Below are 22,345 nucleotides of genomic sequence, written 5' to 3' on the forward strand. Positions count from 1 at the left end.
TCAAAGTCACGCAATCTAATTCCAATAGACCGAAAACCAATGCCAACATCAACAGAATAACCACAGCTTGAAAAAAGGAAAACCAACTCCCAAAAGCTACAAGCACCCACAAACAAACACACACACATATACCAACCGCACAACATTACAATTATCCTCAAATACTACCAGCAAACACAACAACAATAACAACATTATTTCAACATAAATGCCAAGTGGTGTGGGCTGGTAACATTAGCCAAAAAATTCGAACTTGCCGGCAAAAATGTGGATTAGGAATTAACTGCACAAGACACAAATGATGAACTTTTATGGGGAGATGCCCTTAGGGAGGGCCGATATGGGCCATTTTAGAAGTTAGACTAAATTTTGACAAAATATTAGAAGATCTAAAGTTCGGACCAAATTGTTTGCCCCATTCAAGTGATATATCGTCGTAGCATTTTAGTGACATTTTTTAAATATTGGGGAGAAGTACCGGAAGTTGTGGACCGGAATTGCCCCATGAAACTAAGTTTGGATATAATATGATGAAGACCAAATGTTGGACCAAAGCGGTTGAACAGTTCGAGAGTTATCGTGCTCTCCGACCGCCATATATGGTGACATAGGGGTTTTTTACACCTTTCGGGCTGTTTTCGCAAGAAATATGGTCTTGCCCTGAAAAAACTTTTACAGTCGTAATGGAGGTAGAGAATGCAAATCGCTTCAACAAAAATCAAAATTAAATTAATTAAATCTCACAAATAATGGCCTTCGCCCCTAAAAAGGCAAAAACTTTAAAAAAAAAAAAAAAAAAAAAAAAAAAAAAAAAAAATCAAAGTGATTCGATAGCAGGTCTTAAAGTGAACTTATACGAAATTTTGTGTGAGAGGTACTAGAAGGAGTAGACAAATATAGTCCATATTCGAACCTGATCTATATCTGGTAGATATATTAGGATGTGCAAAGTATGGATTACATCGGTCACTCCCTTCAAGAGTTATCGTGCGCACAATTTTTCCGAACATTTTTGAACTTTTGTAGGGGAGGTACCGGAAGGAGTTCACCGATATGGCTTATCTTCGAATTTAAACTATGTTTGGACAAACTATTACGAAGGCAAAATTTTGGACCGAATCGGCAGATCCGTTCGAGAGTTATCTTGCGCTCCAACCTCTACATACGGTGTCATAGGGGCCTTTTGCAACTTTCAGGCTATTTTCTCAGGAAGTATAGACTTGCCCCTGATGAAACTTGTACAGTGAATACAAGATGTTACAACAAAAACCAAGGCGATTCGAGAGCAGGTCCTAAACTGAACTTTTCCGAAATTTTGTGTGGGAGGTACTCGAAGGAGTTTACCGATTGAGTCCATATTGAAACCTCATCTATGTCTGGTAGAAATTTCATAATGTGCAAAGTATGGACCAAATCGGTTACTCCCTTCAAGAGTTATCGTACGCACAAATTTTCCGAACATTTTCGAACTTTTGTGGGGGAGGTACCGGAAGGAGTGGACCGATATAATCTATCTTTGAACTTGAACTAAGTTTGGACAAAATATTACGAAAGCCAAATTTTGGAACGAATCGGCAGATCCGTTCTAGAGTTATCTTGCGCTCCAACCACTACACACGGTGTCATAGGGGTTTTTGTAACTTTCAGGCTATTTTCTCAGGAAGTGTGGACTTGCCCCTAATGAAACTTACAGCGTCGTAAAGAGGACAGCGAATACAACTTGCGTAAACAAAAATCAAAGCGATTCGAGACCAGGTCCTAAATTGAACTTATCCGAAATTTTGTGTGGGACGTACCCGAAGGAGTGGACCGATTGAGTCCATATTCGAACCTCATCTAAGTTTGGTAGAAATTACACGATGATCAAAGTATGGACCAAATCGGTTATTTCCTACAAGAGTTATCGTGCGCACAAGTTTTGCGACAATTTTTGAACATTTGTGGGGGAGGTACCTGAAGGAGTGGACCTATATTTCCCATCTTCGAACTTAAATCGAATCTGGACAAAATATCTCGATACCCAAAATTTGAACCGAATCGATTGATCCGTTCGAGAGTTATCGTGCGCACCAGCCAGCCAGACAGACGGACAGACAGACAGACAGACAGACAGACGGACGGACGGACATTGCTAGATCTACTCAAAATTGTCTGAAACGGATATCGTACAAACATACTTGGGGTCTAAAACCATTATTTCGATGAGGCACATTTTTGGTCGTATCAAAGTGTAAATACCCTCTTTAGCCTAAAGGCTGAGGGTATAAAAATCTCGTTAGGGAAAATGTTCCAATCGGAATTTTGAGGCAAATGCATATACAATATTTTTTTTCGATACTGATTGGACCGGAAGAATTAAAATATGCGCCGGGGAGGGTTTTAAACTCTGGCAAAACAACATTAAAATTTTCAGTGGCGTGTGAACATCTCGGCGTAATATTTAAGGCAATGTAAAAAATAATAATATACAGTGTCAAACCCAATTTAGTAGATCCTTTTCCGACTTTTACGAAGATCTCTGTAACTTCTTGCAACGTTCGACCCTTCATATTATCGAACACAACTGATATTTTGCCCACATTTCAATACATTAGCAAGATTTTCTAATAATCACTAATCACAAGGTGGGATGTTCTAAACAGAAACTTATGAATTTCGGAGTACAGACATGACTTGAGGCAGCTTTGGACGTTTGGTACTGTTGAAACATCCTTATAGTCAACAAGACGATAAGAGCGCTGTTATATACCAAAATTATTCAGTGGTTCTTATGTACTAATTCGATTTTGTGGGAAGACGAACATACATTTGGTATTTTGGTCACTTCATAATACGGTAAATGTAGAGAAAATCGGAGATTTTTAACTGTTCAACTTTTTTTCGAACTGAATTTATAAAATTAACTTTTACCGGTTATCAAATGGCTGGCAAATAGTAAAAATATTTTCTATTACGAAAAAAATTGAGAAAACTTCTGAAAGTAGTAAAGAACAACAAAATTAGTTAATGATAAATGAGATAAGCAATTTTTTGTGTGTTTAACTTTTTGTTTTATTTATATTATTTATTTCTTAACATTCGAATATGAAAGCGTATGATTGATATTATAATAATTAATAAGACGAATACGCACTGGGGTTCCAAAGTAAAGAAACACTAACTATTAAAAAAACAAAAAGTTAAAACACAAAAATTGTAAGCGACAATCAACGATCAAAAGGAAGCATAACAAAAGGCATCAATCTATAGATGACTCTTTTTAGGGTAACTGCTCTCTAAAAAAACCCATTTGGGGGATTTGTATCTATAGAAGACCCCATTAAGGGCACTTCTATCTGTAAAAGAATCCTTTAGGAGTACTTCTTATTTGGGTAATACGGACGCGCTTTTGTGGTAGAATGGTGAATTACGTCGAGTTGAACATTAGATGTGGGCTTTTCTTGGACTTAGAATAGGACGACTTCTAACTATAGAAGACATGTGTAAGGGAGACTTATATTTATAGAAGTCCCGTTTAGGGGACTTACATATATAGGGGGACTTCTATCTATGGAAGACCCCTTTATGGGGACTTCTACTTCACTATTTAGGGAAACTTCTGTGAATAGAAAACTCTTTAGGGGGACTTCTATGTATAGTAGACCCATTTAGGGGGATTTCTGTGAATAGAAAACTCTTTAGGAGGACTTCTATGTATATTAGACCCCTTTAGGGAGACTTCTATGTTTAGAAGACCCCTTTAAGGGGACTTCTATGTATAGAAGATCCCTTTAGGGGGACTTCTATGTGTAGAAGACCTTTTTAGGGGGACTTCTATGTATAGAAGACCCCTTTAGGCGGACTTTTATGTATAGAAGACTCCTTTAGGGGGACTTCTATGTATAGAAGACCCCTTTAGGCGGACTTTTATGTATAGAAGACCCCTTTAGGGGGACTTTTATGTATAGAAGACTCCTTTAGGGGGACTTCTATGTATAGAAGACCCCTTTAGGGGGACTTCTATGTATAGAAGACCCCTTTAGGGCGATTGCTATGTATAGAAGACCCCTTTAGGGCGACTTCTATGTATAGAAGACCCCTTTAGGGCGACTTCTATGTATAGAAGACCCCTTTAAGTCGACTTCTATATATAGAAGACCCCTTAAGGGGGAGTTCTATCTATAGAAGACACCTTTAGGGGGGCTTCTTTCTATAAAATACCCCTTTAGTGTGATTTCTATAGGTAGTAGAACCCTTTACTGAAACTTCTATGTATAGAAGACCCCTTTAGGGGGACTTCTATCTATAGAAGACCCCTTAATCGGACTTCTATCTATAGAAGACCCCTTAATCGGACTTCTATCTATAGAAGACCCCTTGTTCGGACCGCCATCTATAGAAGACCCCTTTAGTGGGAGTTCTATCTATAGAAGACTCCTTTAGGGGACTTCTATCTATAAAAGACCCCTTCAGGGGGACTTCTATCTATAGAAGGCCCCTTTAGGGGGACAGAAGACAACTTCAGGGGGACTTTCTTGTATAGAAGACACCTTTAAGGGGATTTCTGTTTATAAAATACCCCTTTAGGGTGATTTCTATAGGTAGAAGAACACTTTACTGAGACTTATAGGTATAGGAGACACCTTTAGGGGAACTTCTATGTATATTAGACCCCTTTAGGAGGACTTCTATCTATAGCATATGCCTTTAGGGGGACTTATATCTATAGAAGACCCCTTTAGGGGGACTTCTATATATACAAGACCCCTTTAGGAGGACTTATATCTATAGAAGACCCATTTTGGGGGACTTATATCTATAGAAGACCCCTTTAGGAGGACTTCTATCTATAGAAGACCCCTTTTGGGGGACTTATATCTATAGAAGACCCCTTTAGGAGGACTTCTATCTATAGAAGACCCCTTTAGGGGACTTCTATCTATAGAAGACCCCTTTAGGGGGACTTATATCTATAGAAGACCCCTTTAGGGGGACTTCTATCTATAGCAGACCCCTTTAGGGGGACTTCTATCTATAGAAGACACCTTAAGGGGGACTTCTATCTATAGAAGACCCCTTTAGGGGACTTCTATCTATAGAAGACCCCTTTAGGGGGACTTCTATCTATAGAAGACCTCTTTAGGGGGACTTCTATCTATAGAAGACCCCTTTAGTGGGACTTCTATGTATAGAAGGCCCCTTTAGTGGGACTTCTATGTATAGAAGACCCCTTTAGGGGGACTTCTATCTATAGAAGATCCCTTTAGGGGGACTTCTATCTATAGAAGATCCCTTTAGGGGGACTTCTATCTATAGAAAACCCCTTTAGGGGGATTTCTATCTATAGAAGACCACTTTAGGGGGATTTCTATCTATAGCAGACCTCTTTAGGGGGACTTCTATCTATAGAAGACACCTTAAGGGGGACTTCTATCTATAGAAGACCCCTTTAGGGGGATCTATAGAAGAGCCCTTTGGGGGGATTTCTATCTATAGCAGACCCCTTTAGGGGGACTTCTATCTATAGAAGACACCTTTAGGGGGACTTCTATCTATAGAAGACCCCTTTAGGGGGACTTCTATCTATAGAAGACCCCTTTAGGGGGACTACTATATATAGAAGACCCCTTTAGGGGGGCTTCTATCTATAGAAGACCCCTTTAGGGGGACTTCTATCTATAGAAGACCTCTTTAGGGGACTTCTATCTATAGAATACCCCTTTAGTGGGACTTCTATGTATAGAAGACCCCTTTAGGGGAACTTCTATCTATAGAAGACCCATTTAGGGGGACTTCTATCTATAGAAGACCCCTATAGGGGGTTTCTATCTATAGAAGACACCTTTAGGGGGACTATCTATAGAAGACCCCTTTAGGGGGACTTCTATGTATAGGAGAGCCCTTTAGGGGTAGTCCTATATATAGAAGACACCTTTAGGGGGACTTCTATGTATAGAAGATCCATTAAGGGGGATTTCTATGTATAGGAGATCCCTTTAGGGGGATTTCTATGTATAGGAGACCCATTTAGGTGGACTTCTATGTATAGAAGTCCCTTTTAGTGGGACTTCTATGTTTAGAAGAACCCTTCTATCTATAGAAGAACCCTTTAGGGGGACTTCTATGTATAGAAGACACTTTTAGGGGCACTTCTTTCTATAGAATACCCCTTTAGGGTGATTTTTATAGGTAGAATAACTCTTTACTGAAACGTATATGTATAGAAGATACTTTCAGTGGGACTTCTATGTATAGAATACCATTTTAGGGAGCTTCTATGAATAGAAGACTCTTTAGGGGGACTTCTATCTATAGAAGACCCTTTAGGCGGACTTCTATCTATAGAAGACCCCTTCATGGGGACTTTCTTGTATAGAAGACACCTTTAGGGGGAATTCAGTCAATAAAAGATCCTTTAGGGTTACTTCTATGTGTAGACGACCCTAGAAGGAAGACATCAATCTACAGAAGACCCTTTTAAAGGGACTTCTGTCTATAGAAACCCCTTAAAGGGGACTTCTGTTCATAGACAGTCCCCTTTTAGGGGACTTCTGTCTATAGAATACCCCTTTGAGATGACTACTGTCTATAGAAGACCACTTTAAGGGTATTTTTATCTATAGAAAACGCTTGTAGGGGACTTCTATCAATAAAAGACCCCTGGGAGGCCCTTTTGTAGAATTTTATGGGAAATTATGGTCAATTGAAAGCAGCCTTCAGCAATGGTAAAGTGTGGATTGAAGAGACAGGCGGCTGCAGACTTTGCAGTGCAGAGACGTTATGAAGTTTTTCTTCTGTCACTTCACTGAGAGGAGTGCGATCCATTTTGCAAAGTTTAAGTAGATCCTAACATCTGCAATGAATGATGTAATTCTCGTGCTAGTATAGCCCTACTTGCGTTTATACGGATGCCTGAAACCCGAGACAGGTTGCGTAAAATCTGTTCATTAATTTCTTACCATGAAGAAAGCAATACTGTGAGCGTGCGATTAAGGTTGTGCAAGTCTTATACAACTCCTTCCGCAAAAAAAGACAACCTCTCACTGAGATTAATCCGCTCCAATGACAACGTGAATTCTTAACTTTCTTGGGCGTTTGATGATCCTGGTAATGTTACATGTCGTCACCTGAAATGCCCAAAGACGTAACCCTCAAAGGGTTACGTTGAAGGATACGTTTTTGGGCATTTCAGGTGGCGATATGAACATATATGTATGTGCCCCTCATACCAATTGCGGATATTATTCGAATGTTCGGCACAACTTTCGAAAACGATATCACATTCGAAGAATTGGCAAATGTTTTTCGTGTGTACACAAGCACGTTGTTCTTTTGTTCGTCAAAAGTTTAAAAACGATATCGTTTTCGAACATTTGACGAATGTTTTTTCTTCACAAGAAAAATTGTTTCGAGAAACATTTTTTACTTTGAAAATTTGTTTGTTTCAAAAAAAAAAAAAAAAAAAAAATATATATATATATATATATATTGTTTGTAAAAAATTCCCATTTGCTTTTTTTAAATAATTTCGATATAAATGCTACGTATAATATAGACAATAAGTGTTGATAAAGACAACATATGGGTAGGTTGCCAAACACAAGACAACAATGTTTATCAACAGTTAAATATCGAGTTGCAAATATAAAGAAATAAAAACGGAAAAGGTACATAACAAAAACATCAAGAAACTCCACAAAAAGTGTTTTTAGCCACTATCGTAAAAACTATCATCTTTCATTCGCTAATAATATTATTAACGATATTCGAATTCGAAGGATTTCCTGCCACAAACTGAGCGACGAATGAATCGTTTTCAATTCGTTCTCGTGTGTCGTTTTCGAACAAAATATCAGCAAAACTATCGAAAAACATTCGAAAACGAATCGTTTGCGATAGCAATGGTATGGGGGGTGGTTCTGAAGCTTGTGTTCTATAATATATGTTTGCAGTGGTTTCTAAAATTGCCCAAAAATATAAATAAACATTTTAAAATTATTTTGTGCGTAAGGTTTTTTATCGAATCACCTTATATGTAAGATTTTATGTAATATTAAATAAAAACTTATCTAAACTCGAATCAACTGTAGTCCCTTCTGACTGTGCCATGCCGTTGGAATCTATATCACAATTTGATGATTGTGATGATCAGGCAGATGTGGTGTCAGGAGGAACTGTTTTGTGAGCAACATGTTATATTGCCTAACTGACAGAATCCCCGTCTCTTTCTGCAGTTGGTCCACATATTTTGCTTACTTTTCAACCCTTCACTTTGCGCTTAGGTGTTCCAGGATATTTTTTGATGTGCAGCTAGAGTTGTGCCAATCTAGTTCAATTGAAAGATAAAGTTCACTATACAGTACCAATCGATCAAATCGTTGGTTTAAAATCACACATACTTTTAAGAATTGGGACAGTGAAATATTTACACAACTCGATATACACACATCTACCCAACTTACACATCTACTGGTCCTACCATTGTCGCCCCTTCAGCATTAACAAAACTAACTTTAAACGAATGGTCGTAAAGGACTAAGCTAAGGCATATAGTTTCTTCATATAGTTTCTTCAAATAATAATTATTTGATTTATTCAATTTAATACGTTTTAGTAACTACATATAAGGATTTTCCTTTTAATGTCACATCCCAGCAAAATTTATTTGAAGTTGTTATTTGTGAAGTAGTGATTGAATAGCTTTTTTTGAAGCAGTCCACGCAGAGTCATGAAAAATGCAGTCCGTTCTTCACATTTTGACAATGTCCGATTTGAATCCATTTCATAAAATTTTCACATTTTAAAAATTTCAAAATTTTGCAAAAAAAAAACTTAAAAAGACAAAGAACATAATTTGTTTCTTGTTAATTATAATAATATCAATATGTTTGCATCCATAAAAAGTAATTTGTATACAAAAAATAATAAAAGTGATTTCGAACTACATCTTTGTTTGTAGCCAAAGAAGTAGTTGAATCATATGTTGTTGTGATTTATTCACTACAAAGAACTATTGCAAAATGTGTGCTTAAGAAGTAAATTAGACAGTATCTTCACTGCACCATGCCCTTGAAAAAATCATGACTTCTTTCACATAAAAAGATGTAGTCCGGAATCACTTGCACTCATGATTTAACTACTTCTTTGGCTACAAACATTTTGCTGGGATAGTTTTACTTCTAAATAAGTTATAATGGTCATTATGTCGTATACGCTGTGACAACACGTATACGTTACGTATGACTTATGCAGAACACTATGCAGCAATGTTATATTTTTCTTAGAAATAATATTTTTTTATTCTTTCGTTTTATTGAATAAACAATCTGCAACAATCTGCCGAATCTATTTAAGGTGTGTCCAAAATTTGTATACAAATATCCACCACATTTTCGCATTTCAATATTTAATTGCGATATATATAGTTTTGTTAACTATAATAATTTGAAATTAAATTATTTATAAAAGCCATATTTCATAGAACAGAAAAAAAGAATACTCTGCTTTTGTTGGCCGCCCTTTTTATAACTTGCAAAATAACAACAAAACCAAAAACAAACTAGCTGCAAAAAATGAACAACAAAAACAAAACGAGGAAGAAAAGTTCATAAATAATAAATTCCACCCACTCACTAGTCATTTTTTTAAGGTTACAGTCAGTCAATATAAGGGCAAATAACATGTAATAAACAACAGTGTGTGAGTATGTGTGTGTTTGTGTGAGTATACGAGTAGTAAACGAGAGAAACAAAACCAAAGAAAAACAACCAAGAATCTAAATGAGATTTTATCTACATTGAGCAAGGGCATGGTGACCATAAGGAGTGCTGGCGATTGAGAGAGAACATATATACTCAAGGGAATATCCTTGTATTTTTGAAAAGAGATAATCGGAATACTACAGAGAAATACAACTAATTCAAAGTGAGAGAACTTTACATAGAAATGCGATATAAAAAGAGCATAGAATGGCCTGATTATTTTTCGGCCTCTGTTCGTACTAACCTACATCAACAAAATTACAAAATGGGTCTACGGTCATGCTCTCCATACAATGTTAAATACACATTTACACCTTCATGTATTGTTGTGTTTTATTTTTGTACTCAATGAAATTTCCGTTGCTTTCTTTATATTCATTGTTGTGTATATTAGTTTCATATGTTTGGAATGAAAGAAACAACGAATAGCCACAAAATGAGAGTTTTCTTGTTTAAATGTGGGTAGTTTGTTTTTTTCTATCCTCTCGAAAATATGCCCTTCACCATGTGTAGAGTGGTGCAATGTTTATGAATGAAAATAACACAGCAGGGAAAACATTGCAAAATTCTTGACTTATTAATGATGCAAATAAACCAGTTGGGCATTTTTTGTGGTTTAGGAAAGGGGTGGAGGAAGTGTAAATTTTAGTTGATATGTGGTGTGAGAAAAATGTTATAAATACATATAATGCATTAGGCTGTTTAAGAAATAAGAATTTCACACAGGAGAAGGTATTGTAGATAGTGTGGAGGATGAAAATGCAATAAATACTATATAATTGACAAATGGAGGGTTTGAAATTATACATTTTTGTGGTGAAAATAAAATCAAGAAAATTTATTTTGAATTAAAACTTTTAATGGATACAAACAATCATTTTTTTGTGTTGCCTTATTAAGGCGAAGGTCATTTTTTACACCCTCAGCCTTTAGGCTAAAGACGGTGTTTACACTTTGATACGACCAATAATGTGCCTAATCGAAATAATGGTTTTAGACCCCAAGTATGTTTGTACGATATCCGTTTCAGACAATTTTGGGTAGATCTAGCAATGTCCGTCCGTCTGTCTGTCTGTCTGTCCGTCTGTCTGGCTGGCTGGTGCGCACGATAACTCTCGAACGGATCAATCGATTCGGTTCAAATTTTGGGTATCGATATATTTTTTCCAGATTCGATTTAATTTCGAAGATGGGCCATAAAGGTCCACTCCTTCAGGTACCTCCCCCACAAATGTTCAAAAATTGTCGCAAAACTTTTGCGCACGATAACTCTTGTAGGGAATAACCGGTTTGATCCATACTTTAGATGAGGTTCCAATATGGACTCAATCGGTAAACTCCTTCGAGTACCTCCCACACAAAATTTCGGAAAAGTTCAGTTTAGGACCTGCTCTCGAATCGCCTTGGTTTTTGTTGTAACATCTTGTATTCACTGTCCCCTATACGAAGGTACAAGTTTCATCAGGGCAAGTCCATACTTCCTGAAAAAATAGTCTGAAAGTTAAAAAAACCCTATGACACCATGTTTATGAGTGGAAGCGCAAGATAATTCTCGAACGGATATGCCGATTCCGGCCAAGATTTGGCCTTCGTAATATTGTTTCCAAACTTAGTTTAAGTTCGTAGATAAGTCATATCGGTCCACTCCTTCAGGTACCTACCCCACAAATGTTCAAAAATATTCAGAAAAATTTTGCGCACTCTTGATGGGAGTGGCCGATTTGGTCCATACTTTGCACATCGTGTAATTTCTACAAAACTTAGATTAGGTTCCAATATGTACTCAATCGGTCAACTCCTTCGGGTACCTCCCACACAAAATTTGGGAAAAGTTCAGTTTAGGACCTGGTCTCGAATCGTTTTGATTTTTGTTTACGCAAGTTGTATTCGTTGTCCTCTATACGACGCTGTAAGTTTCATTAGGGGCAAGTCCATACTTCCTGAGAAAATAGCCTGAAAGTTACAAAAAACCCTCTGACACCGTGTGTAGTGGTTGGAGCGCAATATAACTCTCGAACGGATCTGTCGATTCGGTCCAAAATGAGGCTTTCGTAATATTTTGTCCAAACTTAGTTCAAGTTCAAAGATGGATTATATCGGTCCACTCCTTCCGGTACCTCCCCCACAAAAGTTCGAAAATGTTCGGAAAATTTGTGTGTACGATAACTCTTAAAGGGAGTAACCGATTTGGTCCATACTTTGCACATTATGAAATTTCTACTAGACTTAGATGAGGTTCCAATATGGACTCAATCGGTAAACTCCTTCGAGTACCTCCCACACAAAATTTCGGAAAAGTTCAGTTTAGGACCTGCTCTCGAATCGCCTTGGTTTTTGTTGTAACATCTTGTATTCACTGTCCCCTATACGAAGGTACAAGTTTCATCAGGGCAAGTCCATACTTCCTGAAAAAATAGTCTGAAAGTTAAAAAACAAACCCTATGACACCATGTTTATGGGTGGAAGCGCAAGATAATTCTCGAACGGATATGCCGATTCCGGCCAAAATTTGGCCTTCGTAGATAAGCCATATCTGTCCACTCCTTCAGGTACCTACCCCACAAAAGTTCAAAAATATTCGGAAAAATTGTGCGCACGATAACTCTTGATGGGAGTGACCGATGTGGTCCATACTTTACACATTCTCATAATATATACCAGATATAGATCATGTTCGAATATGGACTATATTTGTCCGCTCCATCCCGTACCTCCCACAAAAAATTTCGGATAAGTTCACTTTAAGACCTGCTATTGAATCACTTTGATTTTTGTTGAAGCAACTTACATTCGCTGCCTCAATTACGATGGTAAAAGTTGTTTCAGGGGCAAGTCCATACTTCTTGAGAAAACAGCCCGAAGGGTGTAAAAATCCCCTATGGCACCCCCATGGTCTATGTCGGTCCATTCCTTTAAGTACCTTTTATGCAAAATTTTTGAACTTTAATCCTAATCAACATTTTTGTCGGTTCATTCGACCAAAATTTTGAAACCCCCTAAATACATAAGTCGGCAAAGCCGACTGATACTTTTTTACTTGTTTTTTGTGAAAAAAGTGTTTCAATGTGCACAGACTGAGGGTATATATCTGTCGGCAAAGCCGACTGATACTTTTTGACTTGTTTAGAGTGATATTTGAATTTATTCTCCTTCGAGTTGAGCTATTTTGACCTAAGAGGTACATTGAAAAATTAGGAATCCACCGAAGCCCCACACATTCAACCACTATGCTACGTTTCTCGGGTGGTTAGACCGATCATCAGGCATATTGAAATAAATAATTAGAATATACAAATTTCGAATGATTTGTGATATAAATGCTAGTTTCCAAGCTTAGCCTTCGTCCACTCACTAAAAACACCATTCAATATGCCTGATGATCGGTCTAACCACCCGAGAAACGTAGCATAGTGGTAAATTAATCACGGTCAAAGTTCACATTTTTAGTGTTTTTATAGATTTTCGCGATTTTGCTGGGAAATCGCAAGCTCTATCAAAGTGGAACTAAAGAATATGTTGTAGCAGTGAAAATTCTCTTGTTTTGTCCTTTATGCCTAGGAACAAATCATAATGATCAATCATCTAGAGAATTCTCACAACTACAACATTTCTTCTAACACCATTTCGATAGGACTTGCGGTTTCCAAGCAAAATCTCGAAAACCAAAAATAAATTTCAAAATAAGAGCTTAGACCGTGATTTATTTAAAACTCCCTCCAGTGATTTTTTTCTTGTTATACCCTCAGCAGTTATGCTAACGAATGTATATACACTTTCATACGGGCAAAATGTGCCTCATCGAAATAATGGTTTTAGACCCCAAGTATGTTTGGACGAAATGTGTTTCAGACAATTTGGAGTTGATTTAGCCATGTCCGTCCGTCTGTCTTGCTGGTGCGCACGATAACACTCGAACGGAGCAACCGATTCGGTTCAAAATTTGGCCTTCGTAATATTTTGCCCAAACTTAGTTAAAGTTCGAAGATGGGTTATATCGGTCCATTCCTTCCGGTACCTCCCCCACAAAAGTTCGAAAATGTTCGGAACATTTGTGCGCACGATAACTCTTGATGGGAGTAACCGATTTGGCCCACACTTTGTACATCGCGAAAGTTCTACTAGACTTAGGTGAGGTTTAAATATGGACTCAATCGGTCCACTCTTTCGGGTACCTCCCACACAAAATTTCGGAAAAGTTCAGTTTAGGTCCTGCTCTCGAATCGCTTTGATTTTTGTTGTAGCAACTTGTATTCGCTGTCCCCCATACGACGGTACAAGTTTCATAAGGGGCAAGTCCATACTTCATTGCCTGAAAGGTGCAAAAAAAACCCTATGACACAGTGTGTAGTGGTTGGAGCGCAAGATAAATCTCGAACGGATCTGCCAATCCAATCCAAAATTTGGCCTTCGTAATATTTTGTCCAAACATAGTTTAAGCTCGAAGATAAACCATGTCGGTCCACTCCTTCAGGTACCTCCGTCACAAAAATTTAAAAATCTTTGGAAAAAATATGCGCACGATAACATCCCAATATATCTACCAGATATAGATCAGGTTCGAATATGGACTATATTTGTGCGCTCCTTTGGGTACCTCCCACACAAAATTTCGGATAAGTTCTCTTTAAGACCTGCTCTCGAATCACTTTGATTTCTGTTGAAGCGATTTGCATTCGCTACCTCCATTACGACGGTAAAAGTTTTTTCAGGAGCATGTCCATATTTCTTGGGAAAACATCCCGAAAGTTGTAAAAAGCTCTATGTCACCATATGTGGCTCTCGAACTGTTCTACCGATTTGGTGAAACATTTGATCTTCGTCATATTTTATCCAAACTTCCGGTACTTCTCCCCAATATTTAAAAAATTTCACTAAAATGTTAGGATGATATCACTTGAATGGTGCGACCAATTTGGTCCAAACTTTGAATCTCCTAATATTTTGTCAAAATTTAGTTTAACTTCTGAAATGGCCCATATAGGTCCTCCCTAAGGGTACCTCCCCACAAATTAATTAATTCCTAATCCACATTTTTGTCGGCAAGTTCAAATGTTGAAAAAGGGCCACAAAATTCTGAAGATACGCTAAATACATTCAATCTGTCCGTAGATGAAAGTTTCAATTCACATTGGCTGAGGGTATACATCTGTCGGCAAAACCGACTGACACTTTTTTTACTTGTTTTTTTTTTTTTTTTTTTTTTTAATGTTTCTCATCTATAAACATTGCTATTTCAGAATCCACAAAAACTCGACATGTGCAAGCGGTTTTCATTGAAACTTAGTTAAGGTGCACCCTACATGGCATTGTTTTATAAGGAGGCAATACAGTCAGTACATTGTTCCAATTTGAATTTCTATATCTCAAAAATGGTAAAAACTACTAAAATACCATTGAAGACAATTTTTAGTGGGACATTGGGGAATTTTCACTGTTAAGGTGTGAACAGAATGAAATACGCCGCTTTTTTCATGGTCAATTTCATGTAAAAGATTAAAGGCCAAGTACTACCTAATTCAAATGCTGCCTAATTCATTTGAAGTAGGTAGTATTTGGCTTTTAGTCTTTTGCATGAAACTGAGCGTGAACAAGTAAAAAAGTATCAGTCGGCGTTGCCGACAGAGATATACCCTCAGCCTGTGTATATTGAAAAAAATTTTTCATAAAATACGTGTGTTTTTAGGGGGTTTTAAAAATTTTGGGCATTTGAGCCAACAAAAATGTTGATTAGGTTTAAAGATCAAGAGTTTTGCGGAGGAGATACTAAAAGGAATGGATCGACATTGACCGTTATGGAAGTGGATCTGCAGCCACAACATATGGTGCCATAGGGGGCTTTTACACTGTACGGGCTGTTTGCTCAAGAAGTATGGACTTGCCCCTAAAAACTTTTACCATCGTAAAAGAGGCAGCGGATGCAAGTTGCTTCAACAAAAATCAAAGTGATTCGATATTAGGTCATAAAGTGAATTTATCCGAAATTTTGTGTGGGAGGTACCGGATGGAGTGGACAAATATAGTCCATATTTGAACCTGATCTATATCTGGTAGATATATTAGGATGTGTAAAGTATAGACCAATTCGGCCACTCCGTTCAAGAGTTACTGTACGAACAATTTTTCCGAACATTTTTGAACTTTTGTGGGGGAGGTACCTGAAGGAGTGGACCAATAGGGCTTATCTTCAAACTTAAACTATGTTTGGACAAAATATTACTAAGGCCATATTTTGGACCGAATCGGCAGATCCGTTCGAGATTTCCAACCACCTCACACGGTGTCATAGGGGTTTTTTGCAACTTTCAGGCTATTTTCTCAGGAAGTGTGGACTTGCCCCTGATGAAACTTGTACCGTCGTATGGAGGGCAGTGAATACAAGTTGCTAAAACAAAAATCATAGCGATTCGAGAGATGGCCCTAAACTGAACTTTTCCGAAATTTTGTGTGGGAGGTACCCGAAGCAGTGGACCTATTGAGACCATATTGGAACCTCATATTACTCTGGTAGAAAGTTTACGCTGTACAAAGTATGGACCAAATCGGTCACTCCCTTCAAGAGTTATCGTGCGCACAAACTTTCCGAACATTTTTGAACTTTTGTGTGGGAGGTACCGGAAGGAGTGGACCGATGTAGGTCATCTTCGAACTTAAACTAAGTTTGGGCTAAATATTACGAAAGCCAAAATTTGAACCGAATCGGTTCATCCGTTCGAGAGTTATCGTGCGCTCCAGCCAGCAGGACAGACAGACAGACAGACGGACAGACAGACGGACGGACATGGCTAGATCGACTCAAAATTGTCTGAAACACATTTCGTCCAAACATACTTGGGGTCTAAAACCATTATTTCGATGAGGCACATTTTCATCGTATCAAAGTGTATATACCCTCCTTAGCCTAAAGGCTGAGGGTATAAAAAGCATCGTATTTCATTGTGTTTCTACCTTTAGATATTTTTTTCTTATCTTATTTCGATAGAGCTTGCGGTTTCCAAGCAAAATCGTGAAAACGTAAAAAAGTCCTAAAAATGTGAACTTTGACCGCGATTTATTTGAAAATCTCTCCGGGGATTTGTTTTTTGATTTTTCTCATCTACGAATATTGTAGTTTCAGAATCCGCGAAAACTTTCCAGGTGTAAGCACCTCTTATTTCAAATTAGTTAAGGCGCACCGTAATACTTTTTTACTTGTTATTTAAATAGATTCAATTAAATACTTTCATAGTACTTTTTATCCCAACCTACTTTTTATCCCAACCTAATACCTATTAGGTCGTATACGTTACGTCAATTCTTATACGCAGCACTATTAAAAATCTAAATTAAATTTTTTAAATCTGAATTAATTGAAGGCATTTGCTTGACGACGAAATATGCACTTTATGAGGACTTACGCATTCAACTTAACTTTTGTATTCGGATAAAAACTTGGTGTTTAATATTAAAGAATCTGTCAATTTACAAGTAGTCCTAAGACCATAATTACACACACGACAAAACACTATTAGTCAGAATTTTATAGGATCTGTCGTTAAAAATATAATTAATGACCATGCATATTTTTTTATAAAGAATCTTGGAACGTAAAAAAACCTCCAGGCTAAAATCAAAGTCATTTAAGATTAATTTTAAAATTGTTCTATTTACTTCGTGGAAAATTTGTTGAACTATATCTGAATGAAATATTTTCATTGAAATTTTTCTAACTGCACAATTTTACTATTGTGATATTGCAAAATTGTTAGCTGTTGTAATTCTTAAAAACCGTAGATCAAAATATGCATATTTTCCATTAATAAAAATAACAAAAGCTAACTTGTGGCAATGGTCAATAATATGTTTGAAAATAAGTGTAATGATTTCTGAACTAATCCTTCGAAAAAATTTAAAAAAAAAATATATATTTTTAATTTAAATATTTATTTGCAGAATTTTTAAACTTGATTAAACAATTAAATCAAACAACATTATTGTCTCATTTCTCCGTTAGCTCTTGTACATTTTAATGCTTTTGAATACTTTTAAACTACCATTTCATAACCTCCTTCTTCGTCTTCTATTTTCAGATATAATTTGCTAAACAGTGAACCGTAATATATCCCAAAGCAAAACGAGAAGCTAAACACAATTTTTCTTATTCGAATTTTACCTGTGACATTTGCAAAAGAAAACCAACCAACATCACAACAATTACAAAGTGTCATCATCTTGAGTGTGCAAAAAATAGTCATTCGAAAATGTAAACAAACAAAAAAAAACCCCAAAGTCTCTCTCATTTTTTTTCGAAATCAGCTGTGTGTGAAGAAGTGAAGTGAAATAAGAGCAAAAAACAAACAACAACAAAAAACATAAACAAATCTTTCATTGTCAGTAGGCCATTATTACAAGTGCAAAAAACATATGCCAGCAATAAAGAATTCAAGAGTAAGAATAAAATGTAAAAGAAAACAAAGAGAAAATCTGCGCTGTAAAACATCAAACACACACAAAATAATCACAACAAAAATATCAGCTGTTTGTTGAAGAAAAGAAAAACATTGTCATGAAATTAACTCTTAAACTCAACATCCATTAAAAAATACTCTTCTATAAAACTCGCGTTCGCTCTCCCTCTTTGTCCCCAAAATGTTCTCAACTCGCCGTTTGCCATACAACAGTTAACAAATTATAACTCAAAGAGTTTGTGGCGATGTATGATGTCAAACTCTCAATTTCTCCTTATCTAAATCCATCTCATCTCAGCAGTATATGAGCAGGCGCCTAAAACCACAGAGAGTAACGTTTCCACCTCATCGTCATTATCATCACAGTCAGCAGCTGAAGCAGGAACGACAACAAATACTAATGCTCTGTGACAGGATAACGATTACTTTCGAACTCAGTGCGGGTGTGTTTGTTAGTTAGCGCCTGAGCAAGCCCGTCAGCCAGCCAGCTAGCAGCAAGTGATACCGTTATGTGCTGTGAATGTCACCACTACAACTACTATCCCCGAAATTACTCTGTGTTCTGTTCCCATTCTGTCACCATCTATCGGGCGTTGTGTTTGTGTCTCTCGCAGCTCTCGTTTTACGGTGGTCCAAGATAGGCATTTATGTAGCTACCAGCCAGCCGTGAATGCGACAACGTGTTCGTGTGTGTGTGTGTTTGTGCCTAAGTGTTTACATGGAATGCCCAGTTGTAGGGATACCATTTTGATGAGAGTGCATTTCCGTTTTTCCAATGTAACAGAGCAGTCGTTTGCTTAAACGGTTGCAGTCAACGTAAGCGTCCATATTTGATTGTTCCGTCGCTCGTTCGGTCTGTCGTTCGCTCGTTCGTTTGTTAGTCAATGTGTTCTTATCCTAGTGCAATGTTGTGATTTAATTTTATTGTTGTTATTCTACTTGGCATACCGAGAAGAAGACGAAGAATAAACAAAAAATCCCGAAAGAGAATACAAGCAAAGTGAAAGAAAAATATTGCCACACAAACATAAGAAAATATTCCCTCCCACTCACTCTTACTGTTGTTCAAGCTGCCCTTTTTCGCGACAATTGAGGATAGTTTTATTTTCATTTTCTCGAAATTTAAAAGCAAAACAAAACAACTTTAAATTATTTACCTTGACCAATCATCAAGCAATAATCACTCCTCCCCCAATGCATTGGATTGAGAGGCCAACAACATCAAAATCCTAAGATTCGACCCAAAAGAGAATTTGACGAAAGAGGACGAGGTGATTCTCGGTAGTTTTCTTTTTTGTTTTCCAAATTCTCAACAACACTGGCAACATACAATCCTCAAAAGTTAGCAAACACGACGACGTCGTTTGCGTCTCTGACGCTACGGCTGCCACTGCTGCTCAGCGTATTGTTCCCCGTGCAGCCGGCAGCACAAACGTCGTCGTCGTCACCCCAGCCAGCGCATCGGCATCGGAACACTCGGAGAGTCCGAGTAGCAACACCAACACCAGCATCATTCAGACTTCGGCAGCCATACACAAACATAACAGTAACGACGACGACAACAACATCAGCAGCACGCCCACTCCCACTCCCACCACTATCAACTACGACACCATTGTACCCACCTGCAATACAGCAGCAACATCAAGTTCCGTTTCAGTCTCGGCAACTACAGCAACACCGAAACCCTCCATCTCAACCAGCCGCCCCTCTGAACCGCCGCCAACAGCAGCAACAAAAGCATCTAAAAATAAGAGAACCACAAGATTTGCCACTGAAAATCGAAACGTTAGCGACGAGAATAACATTACACCCCTGGAACCCATCGTCGTCACCTGCTCACCCACACCAGCAGCAACTGCCAGCAACAACGCCGCCATTGCCTCCTCAGCCAGTTTTACAGGTTCCAAAAGTGGTTCGACCACCAAACGTTCCTCAACGTGTACATCTGTTACATCTCCTAGCCAGCAACAGAGCACTGTTATCCATCAACAGAGCTACAACACCCCCACAACAGAGGCTGTGTGTATCCTGGGAGGCGGTGGCGGCGTAGGCTCACTTCCGAAATCAGTCACTGCATCGTATTTGCGCTGTAAAACGTGTGAAGATTTGAGACCACAACAACAAAAGTATTCAAATTATTCTGTGAGTGGTGTTGGTGGTGCAACAACAGGAAGAGGTGGAAAATCATCGGCATTTGCTGCAACCAACAACACGTCTACGTGCCGAGAGTGTGCTGTTGCTGCAGCTGCAGTGTCGACATCATCCTCGTCGGCTGCTCTTGCTGCCGCCGCCCGCGGCGCTGGTGTTGGTGCTGCTGCTGGAGACTATCAACATCATCAAAATAATCGCCCTGTGTGCACGGACAATAATATGAGGAGTGGCAGTTCGGAATTACTACTCGAGCAGCAACAACAAGAGTTACGGTTACGTAAACTACGAGAACTGGCTCCGAAAAAGAAAAATGGTAACCGGCGCTTTCGTTCGTGGCGCGAACGTCTTAGCTTTTATGCTACCTCCACACTCGCCTTCTTCTCGGTGACCGCTGGTGCCTCGCTACTGTTCCTCGTACCCCTCTATGTCGATCCGGCGATATCGACACTCAGTCACGATTTCATCGAGAATCCCACGCTCTGCACAACATCGCGCCGCGAAGATCTCGTCGGTATATTCAACTGCTCGTGGAGCTCGTGCCGCGAGGGCTGCACCTCCGATCTATACAAGTGTGTTCATATCTATGTGACGTTTATCGAAGATAATATCACAATACCCGAAAACATGACCGACTATACAAATTACACAGCCGATTGGACGCAATCGGAGGAGGCAACACTGCTCGTCAATATCAAGGGCTGTGGCTATCCGCCCACGGTGACGTGTAAAACGTTTAATGCATTTTACGGTGTCGAGGGCGCCATCTATCCGTGCTACTATTCGCGTAAGAATAAAACCGTTGTCCTCACATCGTACAGTCACGACGACCAGGTCCATGTGATTGTGCATTTTTTTGCCGTGCCATTTGTGATAACACTGATCTCATCGATAGCTTTGTGCATAATGCACTGTGACTGCCGCTGTAAAAAGGATCGTAGTCATCGGCGTAATCGGCCGCAGTGTCGAAGGCCACGTATTGATAATTTAAGGTAAGTTGACAGAGATGTTTTGATTATATTTGGATTTTACATTGGGGGTTAAGGATAATTGTTTGTTTTAGGAACTTATCAAAGAGTGACAGATGTTCCAAATTTGTCGTGTAAAACGTTTTTAAAGAGAGCGTCATTCAGCGCCATTTTTGTTTAAAGAGAAGTGAACATTTTACCACTATTTTGTGTACGGGAATGCTTTTTCGGGTAAAATGTGTAAAAGTGGTAAAAATTGTAAAAACTTTTTAGTTCTGGAACAAATCTATGGTGGTCTTTACTAATAGTGCACTTAGAAATGATTTGTGTTATTACGGAATTATTTGGTGTAAATAATGTCATTTTTTTGGTCAACGAGCCATTTCTTTCCGTCTGTCCAACAGTTCTGCATAGTTCGAATGAAGAAAAAACAAATACGAGAGCATAAGTTGGCGCTGCTTAAAATACACTTAATACATGATAACGAAATTATAAAACCGTCTATTGGTTATCAAACTAAAAATAAGTTTAAAAATATTTTTTTTTCCATAAAAAATCGTTATTTATGGAATTATTTTGTTCGGAAATATCGTCCCCTTATATAGGACAATATACAGTGGCGCTCAAAATAATAGGATAAAATAGTTTATTTTGATTCTTGAGCAATGTTTAAGCCAGTTCCCCTTAGCTCTTTATGTAATGATCGGCCAAAAATGCGTATATATAAGGCATTCATTCCTCGACCAAATAATATTTTAAAGTCCTCAGGATGTAAGCTTTGTGCACAAACAATTTCGCTTCTATTCTATTCAAAAAAAAAAAAAAATTAAATCGTGATCACTTGAAATGCAATTGTACACCATTCTCTGATAGGCAGGCTTTGACTACATGAGGTTTGGTATACACCGTACTATATTTTTATACCCTCAGCACTTATGCTAACGAGGGTATATACACTTTCATACGGGCAAAATTTGCCTTATCGAAATAATGGTTTTAGACCCCAAGTATGTTTGGACGAAATCCGTTTCCGTTGATTTAG

At 38.1% G+C, this 22,345-nt stretch overlaps 1 protein-coding gene across 5 annotated transcripts in view; it reads left to right on the forward strand.

Moving 5' to 3' along the window:
• The window catches only part of Teh1 (tipE homolog 1 phospholipid transfer protein), a 507,587-nt gene that overhangs the window by 111,758 nt on the left and 373,484 nt on the right, over positions 1–22,345 (forward strand). For 3 of the 5 annotated variants that reach the window (XM_073967243.1, XM_073967235.1, XM_073967251.1), the window contains one exon: positions 17,807–21,327. The exons of 1 other annotated variant lie outside the window; for it this stretch is intronic. In XM_073967243.1, coding sequence (XP_073823344.1) covers positions 20,558–21,327 — 770 coding nt within the window. In that variant the 5' untranslated portion in view covers positions 17,807–20,557. Of the gene's footprint in view, positions 1–17,806; positions 21,328–22,345 lie in introns of those variants that run through there. One more of the 5 variants, XM_073967227.1, reaches the window with a different exon arrangement.

This window comes from Musca autumnalis, unplaced genomic scaffold (assembly GCF_047663935.1).
Source record: "Musca autumnalis isolate F117 unplaced genomic scaffold, ASM4766393v1 scaffold_1, whole genome shotgun sequence".
Lineage (NCBI taxonomy): Eukaryota > Metazoa > Arthropoda > Insecta > Diptera > Muscidae > Musca > Musca autumnalis.